The sequence below is a fragment of the Pipistrellus hanaki genome (assembly GCF_964339955.1).
Source record: "Pipistrellus hanaki genome assembly, chromosome: 10".
Taxonomy (NCBI): Eukaryota; Metazoa; Chordata; class Mammalia; order Chiroptera; family Vespertilionidae; genus Pipistrellus; species Pipistrellus hanaki.
In genome coordinates this window covers 67,455,358-67,474,617 of record NC_140512.1, presented here as the reverse complement: position 1 = coordinate 67,474,617, position 19,260 = coordinate 67,455,358, and the positions used below count along the sequence as shown (strand labels likewise).

The window sequence follows — 19,260 nt, the reverse complement described above, 5'->3', positions numbered from 1 at the left end:
TCTCAAAAGGCTCAGCACCACCTCCGACTTTCAAAGATCAGGCCTGGTGTAAATGTGTGAGCTCAAGTTCAAAGAATGGCCAGCCCCTGCATCCCAATTGCAAGTCTTCTCTCATTGATGAACACCAAGGATATGACACTAATCAAAACAGCCAGTCCCAAATGGACAGGTGCCTGAAGTATGAAGTATCTAAAGTCGTCAAAATTATAGAAACAGAAGTAAGAAGATGGTTACTGGGGAAAAGGAATTGTATTTTATGGGCAGAAGTCCCAGTGTTGCAAGAACAATTTTTCAGCTGTTTTTGTTGTTATTTTTAATCCTCACTGGAGGATAATTTTTTCCATTGATTTTTTTTTTTTAGAGAGAATGCAAGGAAGGAAGGGCTGGGGAAACACACACACACACACACACACACACACACACACACACAGATTGAGAAAGAGAGAGAAACATTGATTGGTTTCCTCCCACATACACCCTCACTAGGGCCAGGGACCAAACCTCCAACCCAGGTATGTGCCCTTGATTGGGAATGGAACCTGCCCTTTGGCTTGAGGAAAACCTCTAGCCACTGAGAAAAAAAAGTATGGAAGGTTCTCAGGTCTTTGCACAACCATTGAGCATACTTCATAGGGCTGAACATTACAGCTAAAAAAAATTGCTAATATGGTCCATTTAATGTGTTGGAGGTTTGTTTTGTTGTTTGTTTGTATGTTTGTTTTTTGCCATAATAAAACAAAACTTGAAAAAAATCTTGTTCCCTATTCAATTCCTTTCTGTCATGTGAACTATTACCTCTCACCAAAGGGGTCTTGAGCTATTTGAAAACATGGATGTTCCAGCATTTGAAGTGCTCGACTGGCCCCTGGAAAGAATGATTTGCCTGGGAAGCAGCATTACTCTGAAGGCCAGGGTTACTCAGGCTGGGGATTCTAGGACATCTTCCTGGAAAAGGAGGAGATGGGTTGTTACAGGACACTGAAAAGGCTGTTTCAAGGTGGACAGAAGCTGGGAAGCTTCCTCCATGCTTCAGTGATTTCTATCCCCAGCAGCAAGGAGCCACCCACACAACCTGTTGGGCCCTAAGCACCATGACCCTTCTCTAGGGACCCTCTGCAGCTCTGCTTGGTGCAGGAGTCCCAGACTCTCTCCTTTGCCCACCAGCCTTCCATTCTGCAGCTGCACACTGGGAGGCGTGTGCCTGTCCCTCCCTGACCCCGCCTGCCTCTGACGTGGCACCCTGTGACCAGGCATTCATTCTGAACTTCCCCTGTGTCTGTATTTGTGCTTCTGAGGCTGTGAAACCTGTGTCTAGAAACCTCTGCCTCCTGGGGAACACTGTTTGTCTGAAAGACTCAGATCCTGCAGAGCTAGTCCTGCCCTGATCTCCTCCCTCAAGTCCCTCCTCCCACATCCCCCTTTGGATTCTGTTTGCCTGAGAAGGACTAGGAGCTGCTTCCACCCACAGAGCAATGGAGCAGTCCCGAGGTGAAGTTTCTGAGACTGTGAAAGGCCAGGAGTCAAGACCAAGGTATGTTTATGCGTATATGTGCTTACTCCTGCAAGAGAGGGAACAGGAGCCACCGAAAGGTTGTGATCTCAGGGCCTCTGGTATGGTTCCTCCTGATTCAGCACTGGTCTGCCCAGCCACAAGGTGGTGTGTGGGAGGAGGTGGGGGAGAGGGGGTTTGAATCTCCAAGTTCCCAGAAGAGGCTTTGGGATGGGATGCTGACCCTAAGACTGGGATGAAGGCCTGGTGGGAGGGGGAGGAAAAAGAAAGAGAATGGGGTCCACTCTTGAGGAATCTCCTGACCTTGGGATTGTGTCTCCAGCAGCCTCTGAGCCCTGCCCCACTGTGAAGCTGGTAGTTTGGAACAGGATTCCCCACATTCACTTTTAGGACATTTCTGAACCTTTGCACACTTAAGATTTCAGTGCCTGAACACTGAGGGTGGTCAATGTTTGCAGAAATAATATTTCTGATGTCAACTATATTTAAGCCAACTGAGCTCTCACCCAAGAATGCTTTCACTTCATCCCCATAACTGGCCTGTGGGCTGGAATGAGTCCTCCCCTCTCCCCACCAGGGAAGCTCTGGAAGCTTCCTGACCCCTTTTTAGTGGGTTTTAACTGCCTGGAAGCTTTATGTGGATGCCTGAAGCCATGCCTGCCTCAGGCTGTGGAGTGACACTGGAGTTCTGAAGGAAAACTTTCTGTCTGGTTCTCTCCATTGCTCTGCTGGGGTCTCCAGGGGGCCAGGGACATCATCAGAGAGAACTGTGGGTTTTAAAAAAAAGAGTGAGGGAGGAGGAAGTTTTGGTTTCCTCTTCTCCTTAAAAGTATTTTCTATATACCTGGGTGAAAATGGTATGGGTTGGGCAATTGTATGTATGGAGAAAGACTAGAGGAAGAAAGAGGGAGAAAATTCCTGATCTAATCTGGTGTCCTGGCCTGGAAAGAGTTCAGCAACATCATTTAGTCCACTATACTGGGAATCAGTGGTGCTCACATGGGGAAGAAATTCATTCTTCCTCCAGACCCGCTGAATCTCTGCTTATTTACCCACTGGTGTCAGTTTTATATTTAACCCGAGGCCCAGTGCACAAAATTTGTGCATGGGGGTGGGGAATCCCTCAGCCCAGCCGCACCCTCTTGCAATCCGGGAACCTTTCAGGGGATGTCTGACTGCCGCAGTCAGACATCCCTCTCGAAATTCAGGACCACTGGCTCCTAGCCACTTACCTGCTTGCCTGCCTGATCACCTCTAACCACTCTGCCTGCCTGCTTGCCTGATCATCCCTAACTGCCTCTGCCTGCCTGCCTGCCTGATCATCCCTATCTACCTCCGCCTTAGCCCCTGCCCCCATGGCTTTGTCTAGAAAGACATCCGAATGAAGTCCAGAAGGTCGTTGGCTGTCCAGTCTAATTAGCATATTACACTTTTATAATTATAGATGGAGGAAAATAGTACCACTTCATTAGCTTAGAATACAATAGCTTCTATTTTATTAGTCAAGGTGACAGAACTTCAACCTCCCTCTGCACTTGTAAAAACTCATTATCTTCCTTTCCTCACCACCACTCATGCTCACTCAATTTATTAAGGCCATTTATTAAGCATGTACAGTTTTAAATTTAATAGTCACTTATCTTAATTTGTGGAGCAAAAAGAAACCACAGTTGAAGTTAGAACATATTTTAAGAATATATTCAAGAAGAACAATGAAGAGAATGACATTATGAAGATGTTAGTTCTTTTGAACTAAGCTAAGAATTCAATCACTGGCATTTAAAATATCAACAGGACTTTCTAAAGGAAATAACAACTGATTTTAAAAGCCCTCTAGAAGTTCAAAAGGCCAAAATAAAGACACATTTGAAAAACAGGAAGGTGTTGAGACCTGCCAGGTCAGGTAACTAAGATCTATATTCAAGTTATATTAAGTCATACTGGTTTTAGTAATGAAGACACTGTGGTTCAGGGATAGACTGAGACAATGGACACAACATGGAGTCTGAGGACAGACTCAGAGAGAGAGAGGGGCACCTCATAATCTGATGGGCTGACTGTTCTGTAGACTGTGCTGAGAAACGTGGCTCTTTATGTAGATTCTGACTCAGGCATGTTAATTTTTAACTAAAGCTGCTTCTGAAACTTGCATGTTCATGGGAACCCCCTCGAAGTTGTTAAATTACAGATTGTGATTCAGCAGGTCTTGGACAGGACCTGAGATACTGCATTTCTCATGGGGTCCAGTTGTTGGCAATACTGCTAATCTGTGAATCACACTTGGTGTAGCAACAGCTTAAATTGTAAAAATATTAGTAAGTGTTTAACAAAAAGGTGATTGCAGGGAGATCTGGCAGCTCAGTGGAATCCTCTTATCTTATTATTTTGCCTTCCTTTGACTTGAATGGTGCATGTTGACTTGACTCCTTTTTTTTTTTTATTAAGGTACTATATATGTGTCCTTATCCCTTCTCCCCGTCTACCCCCAGCACATGCCCTCACCCCCCTAGTGTCTGTGTCCATTGGTTATGTTTATATGCATGCATACAAGTCCTTTGGTTGATCTCTCCACCTTATCCCTTCCCTCCCCTACTTTCCCTCTGAGGTTTGACTGTCTGATCAATGCCTCTCTGACTCTGGATATGTTTTTGTTCATCAGTTTAAGTTGTCCATTATGAGTGAGATCAAGTGATATTTATATTTCACTTACTGGCTTATTTCACTTAGCATAATGCTAAGTGAAATAAATGAGTGAGATCAAGTGATATTTATATTTCTCTTACTGGCTTATTTCACTTAGCATAATGCTCTCCAGGTCCATCCATACTGTTGCAAATGATAGGAGTCCCTTCCTTTTTACAGCAGTGTAGTATTCCATTGTGTAGATCTACCACAGTTTTTAATTCAATCATCTGCTGGTGGGCACTTAGGCTGTTTCCAAATCTTAGCTATGGTGAATTGTGCTACTATGAACATAGGGGTATATATATCCTGTACTAGAGACCTGGTGCATGAAAATTCATGGATTGGAGGAGGCATCCCTCAGCCCAGCCTGCCCCCTCTCACAGGCCAGGAGCCCTCAGGGGTGGGATGCAACCCAGTGATCAGGGGAAGGCAACACACCTCTGCTGCTGCCACTGCCGGCAGTGCAAGCCTCAGCCAACCCTGGTTACCTGAGCCTAGGGCAGCCCAGGGCAGCTGCCATCCCAGGCTTGCCTGCACCTGGGGCATTGACTGAGAAGCCACCATCTGAGGCGTGACTGTGCTTTAGGTGGGTCCTGGGCGGCTGGGCAGCTGCCTACACCTCGGGCCTGCCCAGGGTGGCTGGGCAACTGACATCTGAGGCTTGCCTGTGCCTCAGATGTCAGGGGTGGCAGTCAATTAGCATATTTCTGCTTTATTGGCTGTGTGCACCACCATCTTTGAGGGCGGGGCAGCAGTTAGCATATTCCCTTCTTATTGGATGGGGGCACTATCATCTTTGAGGGCAGGGCAGTTAATTAGCATATTTGCTTCTTATTGGCTGTGGGTGCCACATGAGGGTCAATTAGCATATTCTCTCTTTATTAGACAGGATGAGAGGTGTTTCTAGTTCCTTGGAATATATTCCTAGAAGTGGGATCACTGGGTCAAATGGGAGTTCCATTATTTGTTTTTTGAGGAAACTCCATACTGTTCTCCAAATGGCTGCACCGGTCTACATTCCCACCAGCAGTGCACGAGGGTTCCTTTTTCTCTGCATCCTTGCCAGCACTTGTCATTCATTGCTATGTTGATGATAGCCCTTCTGACAGGTATGAGATGGTACCTCATTGTCATTTAGATGATTAGTGACTTTGAGCATGTTTACACATGTCTTTTGGCCATCCTTCTTTCTTCTTTCAAAAAGTATCTATTTAGGTTCATTGCCCATTTTTTGATTGGGTTGTTTTTTGTTTTATTTTGTTTTGTGTGTGTGTGTGTTTGTTTGTTTGTTTGTTTTAATATCATCTATTGCTTTTATTTAAATATTTTAAAGTTACTATAATATCATGACATTTCTCCCATAAATAAGGACAACACATCTTTATTTAAGGACGTTTTCCTACCTAACCACTGTACCATTAACACACTTAACAATATTAATCATTATTTCTTAGAGACCATAATCAATAAAAAAATAAAATAAAATAAATAAGAAATAAATAAAAAATAAAATAGATATCAGTAAACTCCAAATTAAAAGTAAAAATCATGGAATGAAAATACCTAGTTTTATTAACTTGGCAAGACATTTGGCCCATGGTGGTTGCCTTCTTGATTAGCAATGAACAAAATAAGATTAATTGTTATAAAATAATGGATATTTCTTCATCAAGTCAATGAGGTTGGGGGAGAGGACAGAGACTGTTCTAGATTAAAATAAATTTAAGAGACATAACCAAATGTACTGTGCTGACCTTGACTGATCCAATTAAACAGATTATAAATTACTTTTAGGGACAATTGGGGAAATTTGGAAAATATGTTGAGTATTGGATATAACTAAGAAATAATTTTTTGTTTTGTTTTGTTTTGTTTTTTGTTAAGTTGTATGAGTTCCCTGTAAATGTTGGAGATTAAACCTTTATCAGAGATAATATTGGCAATTATGCTCTCCCATGTAATGGACTTTCTTGTTGTTGATGGTTTCTTTTGCTGTGAAGAAGCTTTTTATTTTGATGTAGTCCCATTTGTTTATTTTCTCTTTAGTTTTCAATGCTCTAGGAGCTGAATCAGCGAAGCTATTGTTTTGCCATATGTCTGAGATTTTGCTGGATTTCTCCAAGATTTTTATGGTTTCCCATCTTATGTTAATCCTTTATTCATTTTGAGTTTATTTTTTGCATATAGTGTAAGTTGGTGGTTTAGTTTCATTTTTTTACATGCATCTGTCCAGTTTTCCCAACACCATTTATTGAAGATACTGTCTTAATCCATTGTATGTTCTTGCCTCCTTTGTCAAATATTACTTGAGCTTAGAATTTTAGGTCAATTTCTGGGTTCTCTATTCTATTCCATTGGTCTATATGTCTGTTCTTGTTCCAATACTAGGCAGTTTTGAGAATAGTGCCTTTGTAATACAGCTTGATATCTGATATCTGATACTTTGTTCTTCTTTCTCAGGATTGCTGCAGCAATCGGTTCTTTTTTTTTATTCCAGATGAATTTCTGAAGAGTTTGTTCTAGATCTGAAATAGGACCTTGGTATTTTAATGAGAATTTCATTAAATCTATAGATTGCTTTGTGTAGTATGAACATTTTAATGATGTTGATTCTACCAATCCTGAACACAGTATCTTTTTCCATCTGTTTGTCTTCCTTTATCTCTTTTTTTTAGTGTCCTGTAGTTTTCCAAGTACATGTCTTTTACCTCCTTAGTTAATTTTATTCCTATGTGTCTCCATTGGTTTTCTTTGTTTGTTTGTTTGTTTTTGTTTTGTTTTGGTGTATTGGTAAATGAGATTGTTTTTTAAATCTCTCTTTCTGTAAGTTCACTATTGGTGTATAAAAATGCCATAGATTTCTTGGCATAAATTTTGTATCCTGCTACATAGCCGAATTTCTTTATTAAGTCTAATAATTTTTTGATGGAGTCTTTAGGGCTTTCTATGTACCATATCATGTCATCTGCAAATAATGACAGTTTTACATCTTCTTTTCCAATTTGAATACCTTTTTCTTCTTCTTCTTGTCTAATTTCTATGGCTAGCACTTCCAGTACTGATGAATGGGAGTGGTGAAAGTGGGCATCCCTGTCTTATTCCTGTTCTTAGGTGGTTTTAGTTTTTGCCTGTTGAGTGTGATGTTGGCTGTGGGTTTGACATATAAGGTTTTTATTGTGCAGGGGTATGATCACTCTATTCCCACTTTGCTGAGGGTTTTTTTTTATATATAAAGGGTCTTAGATTTTGTCAAATGCCTTTTCTGCATCAATTGATATAACTATGTGATTTCCATCTCTCATTTTGTTTATGTGACATATCACATTGATTGATTTGCAGATAATGTACCATCCTTGCATTCCTGGAATAAATCCTACTTGGTCTTGGTGTATGGTCTTTCTGATGTAATGCTTGATCTGATTTGCTAGAATTTTGTTGAGGATTTTGGCATATATGTTAATAAGGGATATTGGCTTGTAATTCTCTTTCTCTATGCTGACGTTATCTGGTTTTGATATTAGGGTAACACCAGCTTCATAGAATAAGATTGGGAGTGTTCCTTCCTCTTGAATTTTTTGGAATAGTCTGAGGAGGATAGGTTTTAGTTCTCCTTTGAATGTTTGGTAAAACTCCCCTGTGAAGTGGCCTGGCCCCAGGCTTTTGTTTGCTGGAAGCTTTTTGATGACTGCTTCAATTTCCTCCATAGTTATCGGGATATTGAGATTTTTATATTCTTCCTGATTGAGTTTTGGCATGTTGTATTTTTCTGTGAATATATCTCTTTCCTATAGGTTGTCTAGTTTGTTGGAATAGAGTTGTTCATGGTATTTTTAAATAATCCTTTGTATTTCGGTGGGGTCCGTTGTTATTTCACCTCTTTCATTTCTGATTCTGTTTATTTGGCTCCTCTCACTTTGCTTCTTGGTGAGCCTAGCTAGAGGTTCATCAATCTTGTTTATCCTTTCAAAGAACCATCTCCTGGTTTCATTGATCTTTTGTATTTTTTTGTCTCTATGTAATTTATTTCTGCTTTGATATCTTCCTTCTGCTCTCTCTTAGCCTTTCTTGTTGCTCTCTCTATAATTCTTTTAGTTGTGGAGTTAGATGATTTATTACCATTTTTCTTATTTTTTTTGAAAGAGGCCTATAGAGCTATCTATCCCAAGACTGCATTCACTGTGTCTCCTAGATTTTGGATTGTTGTGTTTCCATTGTCATTTGTTACCAGGATGTTTCAATTTCTACTTTGATCTCATTGCTAACCCAATTATTCTTTAATAGCATACTATACAGCTTCCAGGTGTTTAATTTTTTTATTGTTTTCATTGTAGTTTATTTCTAATATTATGCCATTGTTATCTGAGAATATGCTTCATATGATTTCAATCTTCTTGAATTTGGAGAGACTTTGCTTGTGACCCAATATGTGGTCTATCATTGAAAATATCCGATGTGTACTTGAGAAGAAGGTATATTTATGGTTTTGGGGTGAAATGTTCTGAAAATGTCAATTAAGTCTATCTGATCTAGTGAGTCATTTAGGATTGCTTTTTCTTTGCTTTTTTTGTCTAGAGGATTTATCCAGTGATGTAAGTGGTATATTAAAGTCCCCTACTATGATTCTATTGTTGTCCTCTCTTCCAGCAGGCTTATTTATATATTTGGGTGCTCCTGCATTGGGTTCATATATGTTTACCAGGATTATATCCTCTTGTTGTATCGATCCCTTTGGTATTATGAAGTGGTCTTCCTTATCTCTTGTTATGGCCTTGACTTTGAGTTCTATTTTGTCAGAGGTAATATTGCTACCTCATTTTTTTTTTTAATTTGCCTGGCAGATATTTTTCCATTCCTTCACATTCAGTTTGTGTGAGTCCCTAGTCTGAGATAGGTCTCTTGTAAACAGCATATACTGGGTCATGTTTTATTATCCATTCATCCATTTGATGTATTTTGATTGGAGTATTTAGTCTGTTATGTTTAAACTTATTATTGAAAGGTAATTCACATCCCAGGCCTTCACCTGTTTATTGTCTGTGTCCATGGGCTGTGACTAATTTTTACTTCTAAATCCTTTAACCTATTTCATCTATCTGCCTCCCTCGTATAAGGATCTCTTAAAATATCTTGTTTTATCCAAGATTCTCTATGCATCTGAAGATACCAATGTTATTAGTAAAATCCCTGTACCACTCAAGGAATCACAGTCACAGATTCTGGGGTTCATACATGGTCGCCTGGTGGGTGAACATTATTCTGACTGTCATAGAGAATGTTTAGGTATCTCCCAGCATGTAAGTGGGTAATATAGATAAATAAAGGGCTTGTTATTTTAGCCAATCCACAGTGTTGCCATTTTGTCAGCATGGTTGTTCATTTCACAAACAACCATGAAGAGAAGATCCTGGCAAACATGATTCCTTCTTTTAGTCTAGTCCAGTCTAGTACTTCAGTAGCCTAAATTCTTGAGTGGGGTAGAGGGATTGAGTTAAAAGGGAACACTCTTTCTTGCTGTTTCTCTGTTCACTCTGTGAGTTGAACCTTGATGTGTTTCTCTTTGTCCCAACAGGACCAGCGGGAGGCTGTATCAGAAGGATGCTGTGAATCAGGTTAGAAAGCACGAACTTGGGCTGTCATGAAGACTTAACAAAGACAAGGTTAAAATAAAGTATAGAAAGCATCTACAATAGCAGATTAATCAAGATTGTTTATCATGTTTTCACATTTTTTATTCCCTTTAAGTTTAAATTTGGGGAATCAAGATAAGGCTCATCAGGCAGATGAAGAGAATGTCACGTAAATGGCTATCCATCCTGTCGTCATCTTCATTTGCCCACCTGGATAGGGAAGGTCCCAAGTGTTACTGTATTTATGTTAATAATAATTCATCTCTACATTGGGGGTGCCAGTAGTGTAAGAGGGCATCGGCAAGATGTGGGGAATCTGGTTTCCAATCTCCTCACTTCCCCTTGTCTCTCAACTGCACATCACAGGCATCACTGGGCGCGTTTCTTCTTCCAGGGGGCGCAGAAGGTCTCCTGAAGCCTCTGAATTTTCTCCAGAAATAGCAGAATCTCTGGAATTACTATTAGAAACTATAGAGAAGAGAAGTTAGAGCTTCAGGAACAATGCCTTATAGAAGGCATCTGTGGGGCTCCTCTGAGTGAGAGCAACACCCACCATGCACTTGGTAATGTATTAAAGCAGCAGAAACAGTAAGGTTTCAAGATTGTCATTATGGACAAGTTTATAATGACCAGCAAAGACTATGACCATGGTCTTCATTTGACTACAGCCTACTCATCAAATTACTGTGAATTACACACTAGGACTCCATTTCTTAACTTTGTGAAAAGATGAGATTTTAGATCTGGACATCATTTTCCCTCTTTATTTTCCAGGCCTGTGAGAAAGAAACTACATCTAAGAACAATGGTAAGCATATCCTTAAAATATGTCAAGGTCACATCTGAATTTCTTTGAATGAGTTGTGCATCAAAGGGAAGTGGGGAAACTATCTAGATAAATAAAAACAAAAAATATATCCTGAAGACCTTCAGGTCAATGGCTACAACCTGTCTCTATGGAAAGCTTAACACTGTTGAGTAGGTATAACACCATAAAAGGTCTTTAGCCCTTTGCAGGTGTACCTGACATTCTCAAAAATGTTACAAAACTGGGTTTGCTTGCTGTGCCTACTTGGCCTCTTCCTCCTAGTCCTGGATGCAAACACCTCCTTCTACTATGCAGAATTCAGTGATGGAGCTCAGTACGCATGTAGTGATTGCCATTAGTGATGTATCCTAAACTTTGCGCATGTCAGTAACTTTCCAAAGGCAACATAAAAGGATGTGGAGTTACTGCATTTCAGCTGCTTTCTTTAAATGCCATGATCAGCTGAGACCGGTTTGGCTCAATGGATAGAGCGTCGGCTTGGGGACTGTAGGGTCCCGGGTTCGATTCCGGTCAAGGGAATGTATCTTGGTTGCAGGCATATCCCCAGTAGGGGGTGTGCAAGAGGCAGCTGATCGATGACTCTCTCTCATCCATGTTTCTAACTCTCTATCTCTCTCCCTTCCTCTCTGTACAAAATCAATAAAATATATTTAAAAAAAAATAAATGCCATGATCACTCCCCTCCCAAGCTTGCCATGCAGACAACAGAGTAACATTCCACAGAATGGTGCCCTGGATGACGGAGATTCAGTGAATATCCCTAGAGTTGCTGACTCTGCCATTTGCTCAGCATGTGGGTCTGGTGTTGACCTTGTTTCACAGGAGAAGTGGTGGGAACAGGGCATGTGTGGAGAGACTGTTGTGTTGTGCAAGTTTTTACAGATACTTATTGAGGTTTAATTTAAGTACAGTAAGATGTGCAAATAATAAGTATACAACTCAATGACTTTTACACATCTACGCATATGTGACCATTAGATGATGATGTGGCTCATTTTCATCTCCTTTCAAGAGCTCACCAGAGGAAACCATTCGTAAGACGTTTACTAGCACTGGTTAATCTTGTATGTTTTTGATCTTCATATAATGTACTCATATTGTATGTGGTTTTGCATCTGGCTTCTTTCACTTAGCATGTTTTGGAGATCCAGCCATGTTGCATATCAGTAGTTCACTCTTGTCTTTTATTAAATGATGAGTTGTATACTATTTTATGAATATACAACTCAGTGTCATGTTAAACTCAGATTTTCCCTGGCCTTGCTTTAGCCCTCAGATGTTAGCTACAGTACTTACCTTTGGTAGCAAAATGAGAGGAACACTAAGGACCAAGCCCAGTGAAGCCAAGTTTAACATTATAATCTCTCAGGAAAATGAAATGTGATATGCATCACATTATTCCAGTAATTCTATCTGTAGGGAAATATATTCTCCACATTGACACCATAGAAAAAAGTGTTAGTGGTATTCATTGTTAAAGCTATGAGGTGCCTTTTGACATCAATGAAAGACACAGTTAAGTTGAATGTGGTTGTAATGAGAAGTGACTTCTAGCGCGCTCCATCTGGTAACCCACAGATGGTATGTGTAGTTGCTTTTTCACGAAAAGTAATTGTATAGAATCATTTTTCAAATACATCCAGGAGACTTTGCTAAAGTTAGCACCAGTCTTCAGTGAGAATACATAGTCACAGCAGTAACAGAAGATAGAGGTGAGATGAATAGACTGGACTAGGTGAGAAGGTGAAGAGTAACAAAGCACTCACAGGGTGCCAGGATATCAAAGAAGCTACTAGAAAAAGGGGAATTGATAAATTAATGATAGATTAATGATAAATCAATGATAAATAAATTCAGAGATGAGAATGGCAGCATGTCATTGGGTGAACACTGGACAGGGACTGTGATCCAACTCCTGCTTCAGGGTTCACTAGTTGTCTGGAGGAAGCTGTTCCCATGCTTTTGTCTGGAGCTGCTCTGGGAAGGCAGCCCTGATGCTTCCCAAGTGTTTTTCCTTCTAATGTGTGGCTTTGGAAGGTGTACTCAGGTCAGCCGAGGGTTTCAACTCTCTCCTGCTTTCCTCTGACAGAGACCCTGAACATTGTCCTCGTGGGAAAGAGCGGGGCTGGGAAGAGTGCCACTGGGAACACCATCCTTGGGCGGTCAGAGTTTGTCTCTCAACTCCGACCCCAGCCAGTCACCACCGAATGCAAGGAAGGCAAGAGGACAGAGGCTGGGCAGGACATTACGGTTGTAGATACCCCTGATCCCTGTAAGTTGTCCAGTAACCAAGGGATTGTCCAAAATTATATGCCCAGAAGTGATGGCAACACAGTTCTGGTACTGGTGCTCCAGCTGGGACGGGTCACAGACGAAGACAAAAAGGTGATGGCGACACTAAAGACCATCTTCGGAAGGAAGGTTAGAGATTATATGATTGTGCTTTTTACTCGGAAGGAAGACCTGGGGGATGAGAACATTGAAGATTACTGCAAAAACACAGAAAACAAGTTTCTTAAGAAGACAATTAAAAAGTGTGGGAATCGAGTTTGTGCTTTTAATAACAAAGAAACTGGCCAAGCCAGGGAAGACCAGGTAATAGGTTTTATGAAAATGGCCAATGAGCTGATAGGTAACAATAAAAAGCCCATCAACAAAAGAACTACCGTGTTTCCCCGAAAATAAGACATCTTCCGAAAATAAGACCTAGCACATGGAAAGATAAGACATCCCCTGAAAATAAGACCTAGCACAACTTTGGGAGAAAAAATTAATATAAGACACTGTCTTATTTTCGGGGAAACAGGGTAGTTGCCCAGGAAAAGCAAAATCCAAAAAAAAAAAAAAAAAAAAGTCTAAAGAAAATGAAGATAGTCATAATAGGTGGCTGAAATGCCCGGGGCCTCTTTAAGTTAGAGACATGCTCAGGTTGGGGGGTATGGGAGGACTGGTAGGTGGGAAGTGGGTTCATGACTTTGAGGGCTTAAGAAGTCAATTGTGTCTTACCGTGTAATGCTTTACCTCTTTGTATGTAAATAAATTGTCAGGTTGGGGCAGTAGTAGGGGATTATAAAAGAACAAGAAGAAATAAGGTAGAGAAAAAGTCAGAATCAAGTCACAAGAATGACTTACCTATGTAGGTAGATTGCAGTCAGGTCAGCCCCAGGAACAAGGACACGGCCAGCAGTGGCCATAACACATATGGTTACAAAGAATCAGGGTTTCCGGATGTGTGAGAGTCCTGCGCATGCCAGAGAGGAGAAGCTGGACTCCTGTGGGCTTCCCCCCTGCCTGCCAAGCCTACTGGCCCCTGAGCTATTCCTTCCTAATGTGGTGGCTGTCCTTCCTGTCCTCTCCATTTCAAGTCTAAATGCAAAGGACTCTGCCATCCCCTCTTTCTTCACTCTGAGGAAATGAACACACCTCTGTGATGATTCAAAGGACTGTATTGTTAAATCATCATAATGCAATAGACTAGAATAATAATCAGAATCCTAGTAAAATTGCCAAAATTATACAACCTTGCAAAATTTTTAAATTCTAAGTATAATGTAGATTTTCTCTAAAGAGTTTATTGAAAACTCATTTGCACCTTTCTCTCTCCCTCTCCCTCTCCTCTCTCTCTCTCTCTCTCTCTCTCTCTCTCTCTCTCTCTCTCTCTCTCTCTCTCTCTCTCATCTTGAGGGTTAGGGATAAGGCTAAAACTCAGAGAACTCACATAATAGCAGTCAAACACATTAGGAGCTTATGGTGTCTCATATCCAGGGGCAGGTCGTATGAAGTGGGTACACTGCCCATGGTCCAGGTTCATTCTCACGCAGCCTCTGCACTTCAGGGTTTGCTTGCTGTGCCTACTTGACCTCTTTGTAGATGGTGATGATATTCCACTTAGGATTGAAGAGATAAATTTGAGAGCTCCCTGATAGGGGCGCTGTATGAGATGGGAGCTATAGAATCTTCTCCCAATAGATGTAGGACCAGATGTTTTCAATATTAACCTCTTATAGATGTTTTGGGATGGGGTCAGCTACCTTTGTTTTTTTTAAGTATCAGCTTACCTTCAAGATTGGTCCATTTATAACAGAATAATACTTTTGTACCCTAAACAACCCTTGCTATGACAAATTCTGAAAAAAAAAATCATGTGTAATTCCACTCACTTGAGTCAAATAATAAAGATGAATTGTATTATGAACTTACAGCATCCTGATTGCTTTTATTCTGTCTTGGGGAAGAGCATGACTCCTCCCAGAGGCAGGAGATACCTGGACTCGCCAAGGCTTTTGCATCTTAATTATGGATGATAGTCACTTTACTAGGTGTCAGTAAACTCACTAATGTCCTATTTTGGACATTTTACTATAAAAGGATAAATAAATGTAACCTGAACATGGCAGTGAGAAGGTCTAGAACAGTGCTTCTCAACCTTCCTAATGCCTCTATCCTTTAATACTGTTCCTTATGTTGTGGTGATCCCAAAACATAAAATTATTTTTGTTGCTACTTCATAACTGTAATTCTGCTATTGTTATGAATTATAATGGAAAATATTTGATATGCAGGATGTATTTTCATTGTTATAAATTGAACATAATTAAAGCATAGAGATTAATCACAAAAACAATATGCAATTATATATTGTGAAATATTTATTTAAAATTACAAATAAATGAAATTTTGTCTTGAAGCATGGTATAGCATGGGTAACAGTCTTAAATAAGAACAGTAAACTAAATTGCTACATTTTGTGACAATATGCGTAAAAAGCCAACGCCAGTGCGAAGGTTGAGATTGCTTCTTTCTCACCAAATCAGAAATTCTCAGGGCAGTCTTTGCAAGAGCACAACGAATATCATCTTCCACAACAAGTCTACTTCTGTATTTTGACTTGATAATCAACAAGCTGTAAAACCATGTTTTACAAGGATATGTTTTTGGAAATGGAAAAATAAGGTACAACAGAGTCTCAGACAGAACAGAAAATGACTACAAACACTTGATCCAGAATTTTGTAATTGGCATTGTAGAAAAATCAGTTTTCACTGCACCACTGTTAATAAGTTCAATGAACTCTTCCTGTGCTGTCTCAGGAACATCTTCAACTTTGTGAATGGGCTTCTGGCAAGTGCAAATGGGGTGTCAGGTAGATCTGGAAAGTACAATGGAATTTCGTCTGCAAGCACGTGCAAGTGTTCGTTCACAGAAATTATCATCGTAATCCTTTTGTCTGGTTCAATGTCATGTTCCTCAAAGAAAGCAGATAAGGTAGGAAACATGTAATTTTATTTTCATCCAATATTTTTTGCCAAAGCTGAAGTTTCATTTACAATGATCAGATCTTTTCAGACAAATTGAGGTATGTTGCATTTGGTCCTTGCAATGATAAATTTAATTCATTCAAGATGGCAAAGATATCAACCAAGTAAGCTATTTTCTGCAGTTCACTTTTACTGCTGAAAAGTGCTTCAAACTGCATTCTTGCTTTCTTATTAAAAAAAATTTTTTTGAGATCATTAATATAGGAGAAAACAAGATGGCAGCATAGGTAAGCACCTAAACTGCTGCCTCACACAACAATTTCAGAACTACAACTAAAAGAGAAAACAGACATTATTCAGAACCACAAGAAAGCTGGCTGAGTGGAAATTCTACAACTAGAAGGAAAGAGAAAAGTTCACAGAGAATCAGAGGAGCTTCAAAAAGCTGAGGTACAGAGACATGAACGCAGAGAGGAAGGGTGGCTGAGTGCGTGGCTGGCTTTCTCTGGTGGGAGGGAAGTAAGCTCCCAACTGCACTGAACCTCAGTTCTGACTGCACTGATCCCCAGTTCTGAGCAAGACCCTGTGGACCCAGGCTCATACCAGGGGACTCTCGATTGTCAGGTAGAGATAAAGGCACATGGAGATTCATGGGAGCTGTGGAGGGCAGGGGTCTGGAGGCACATGTGCAAGTGCACACTGAGAGGACTGACTGTTGAGTGTGCTGCTGGATTTCTCTAGCTGGAGGGAACCAGAAGCTTTCCACTGTGCTGAACTCCAGTTCTGGGCAAGAATCTGGAAATCCAGATTCATTTGGGGAGAAACTGGACTGTCTGGCAGTAGGTGAAATTCAAGGGCTGCTTTCTCTCAGAGGTACTTACAGAAATTACCAAGGGACACTGAGACCCAGGATCCTCATAGGACAGGGATGAAGGGAAGCCAAGACTGTCTGCTCAGCCCTGAGACTCTGCCCCATCCAAGCTGAGCACAAAAGCTTTTGCAATTTTGCAAATCTTGTCTCATAAGGATGTCTCCAGCACAGAAGTTCTCCCATCATAGACACAGCTAATTCTCACAGCCAACTTTAATATACTTCAATTCCTCCCAGTGATACCAATGGCAATAAAGACTTAACTACAAAAAAAGCTGTACACATAGTCAACAAAGGGATGCACTAAGAGTGTCCATCTCAGGTAACGAAGGAGGCCAACCCACTGGGCATATAGGACACTTATCACACAAAGCTACCCTACCAACTCAGGGAAACAGTAAAAATGCAGAGACAAGGAAACAGATCACAAATGCAAAAATTGGAGGAAAACAAAAAACTGGATATAGAGTTCAAAACCATAGTTATAAGGTTTTGCAAAAATTTCCTAGAAAAGGCCAATAAATTTAGTGATACCCTTGAGGATATAAAAAAGGACCAACTAGAAATTAAACATACACTGACTGAAATAAAGAATAACATACAGAGATCCAACAGCAGACTAGAGGATCGCAAGAATCAAGCCAAAGATTTGAAATACAAAGAAGCAAAAAACACTCAACCAGAAAAGAAGGAAAAAAAATCCAAAAATTTGAAGATAGTGTAAGAAGCTTCTGGGACAACTTCAAGAATACCAATATCAGAATTATGGGGGTGCCAGAAGAAGAGAGAGAGCAAGATACTAAAAACCTATTTGAAGAAATAATGACTGAAAACTTCCCCCACCTGGTGAAAGAAATAAACTTACAAGTCCAAGAAGCGCACAGAACCCCAAACAAATGGAATCCAAAGAAGGCCATACCAAGGCACATCATAATTCAAATGCCAAGTGCAAAAGACAAAGAGAGAATATTAAAAGCAGCAAGAGAAAAACAGTTAATTACCTACAAGAGAGCACCCATTTGATTGTCAGCTGATTTCTCAACAGAAACTATGCAGGCCAGATGAAATGGCAAGAAATATTCAAAGTGATGAATAGCAAGAATTACAACCAAGATTATTCTACCCAGCAAAGTTATCATTCAAGACAGATAAAGAGCTTCACAGATAAGAAAAAGCTAAAAGAGCTCATCACCACCAAACCAGCATTATATGAAATGCTGAAAAGTATTCTTTAAGAAGAGAAATAAGAAAAAAGTATAGATAAAATCATAACCAACAAATGCATATATATCAACAAATGAATCTAAAAATCAAGTGAATTAAAAATTTGAGGAACAGAATAAACTGGTGAATATAATGGAATCGGGGACATGGAAAGGGAATGGACTGATAATTCTCAGGGGGAAAGAAAAATCGTACACCTATGGATGAGGAGAGTTGGGAGGAGGTAAGAGCAGAGAGTGGGATGAGAACTGGGTGGAGGGGAATTATGGGGGGGGGGGGAGAGGAAAAACAATTGTAATAATCTGAACAATAAAGATTTATTAAATTTTAAAAATAAAATAATTAAAAGATTTAAAAAAGAAAGTAGAATTATTGCTAATCCTTCTCAAGTTTTCTAATAAAATGATCAGGAGATACATATGTATTTGCTAGGGTTTTTCAGAGAAATCGGTCTATATAGAGAGGGGAGAATTGCCTCATGTGATACTGGAGGCTGAGAAATACAAAATCTACACAGTAGTCTGACTTGCTGGACACCCATGATAACTCATGTTGGAGCTGGAATTCTAAGACACAGTAAAGGTATAATTCCCTCTTCCTTGTTTCACTTTTTTCCCCCCTCTCTCTTTTTCTTTTCCTTTTTTCCCCCCTTATCCTTCTTAAAGCCTCCAACTGATTGGACAAAAGATACCCGTATTATGGATAGTAATCTGCTTTATTGAAATACTATCCAAACAAGACTTCTGGTGGGCTTCCCTCCTGCCACCTCCCCTTCTCCCTCCCCCCCCAACACTCCCGTTGTGGTGGGCAGGGCGCACCCCACCGGTCCCACCCACTCCACCCACCCCACCATGCCCACAGCCACCTCAGCCACCATCTCCATGGCCACTTGTGCTGCCACCACCACAGCGCACCAGGCCCCACACGCCCAACCCGCTGCGCCCACTGCTGATGCTGCCTCTGCAGCCATGCACACTGCCGCTGCACATCTTGCTCCGCCCCGCATGTGCTGCCAGTGCTTTCCCTCCAGCAGCCACAGCTGCCTTGCTTTCCACTTTCCCTCCCTCTTTCTTTGATGTTGTCTTTAGTCTTCACTCCTCCCTCCCTCCATGTATGCAAATTAATCACCATCTTTGTTGGGTTAATTTGCATGCTGACTCTGATTGGTTGGTGGGCGTGGTTTGTGTAGGGGAGTGATGGTTAATTTGCATATTTCTCTATTATTAGGTTAGATTACTCTTATTATAAAGAAAAAC

The 19,260-nt window shown here is 40.5% G+C and overlaps 1 protein-coding gene across 1 annotated transcript; it reads left to right on the top strand.

The window, feature by feature from the left end:
• Positions 1 to 1,267: 1,267 nt before the first annotated feature.
• Positions 1,268 to 18,292, top strand: LOC311628745 (GTPase IMAP family member 8-like). Its single transcript, XM_084896257.1, has 4 exons — positions 1,268 to 1,531; positions 9,765 to 9,804; positions 10,597 to 10,630; positions 12,741 to 18,292. The coding sequence occupies exons 1-4, from the start codon at positions 1,473 to 1,475 to the stop codon at positions 13,334 to 13,336; spliced, it is 729 nt and encodes a 242-aa protein (XP_084752383.1). The 5' UTR covers positions 1,268 to 1,472; the 3' UTR covers positions 13,337 to 18,292.
• Positions 18,293 to 19,260: the final 968 nt, after the last annotated feature.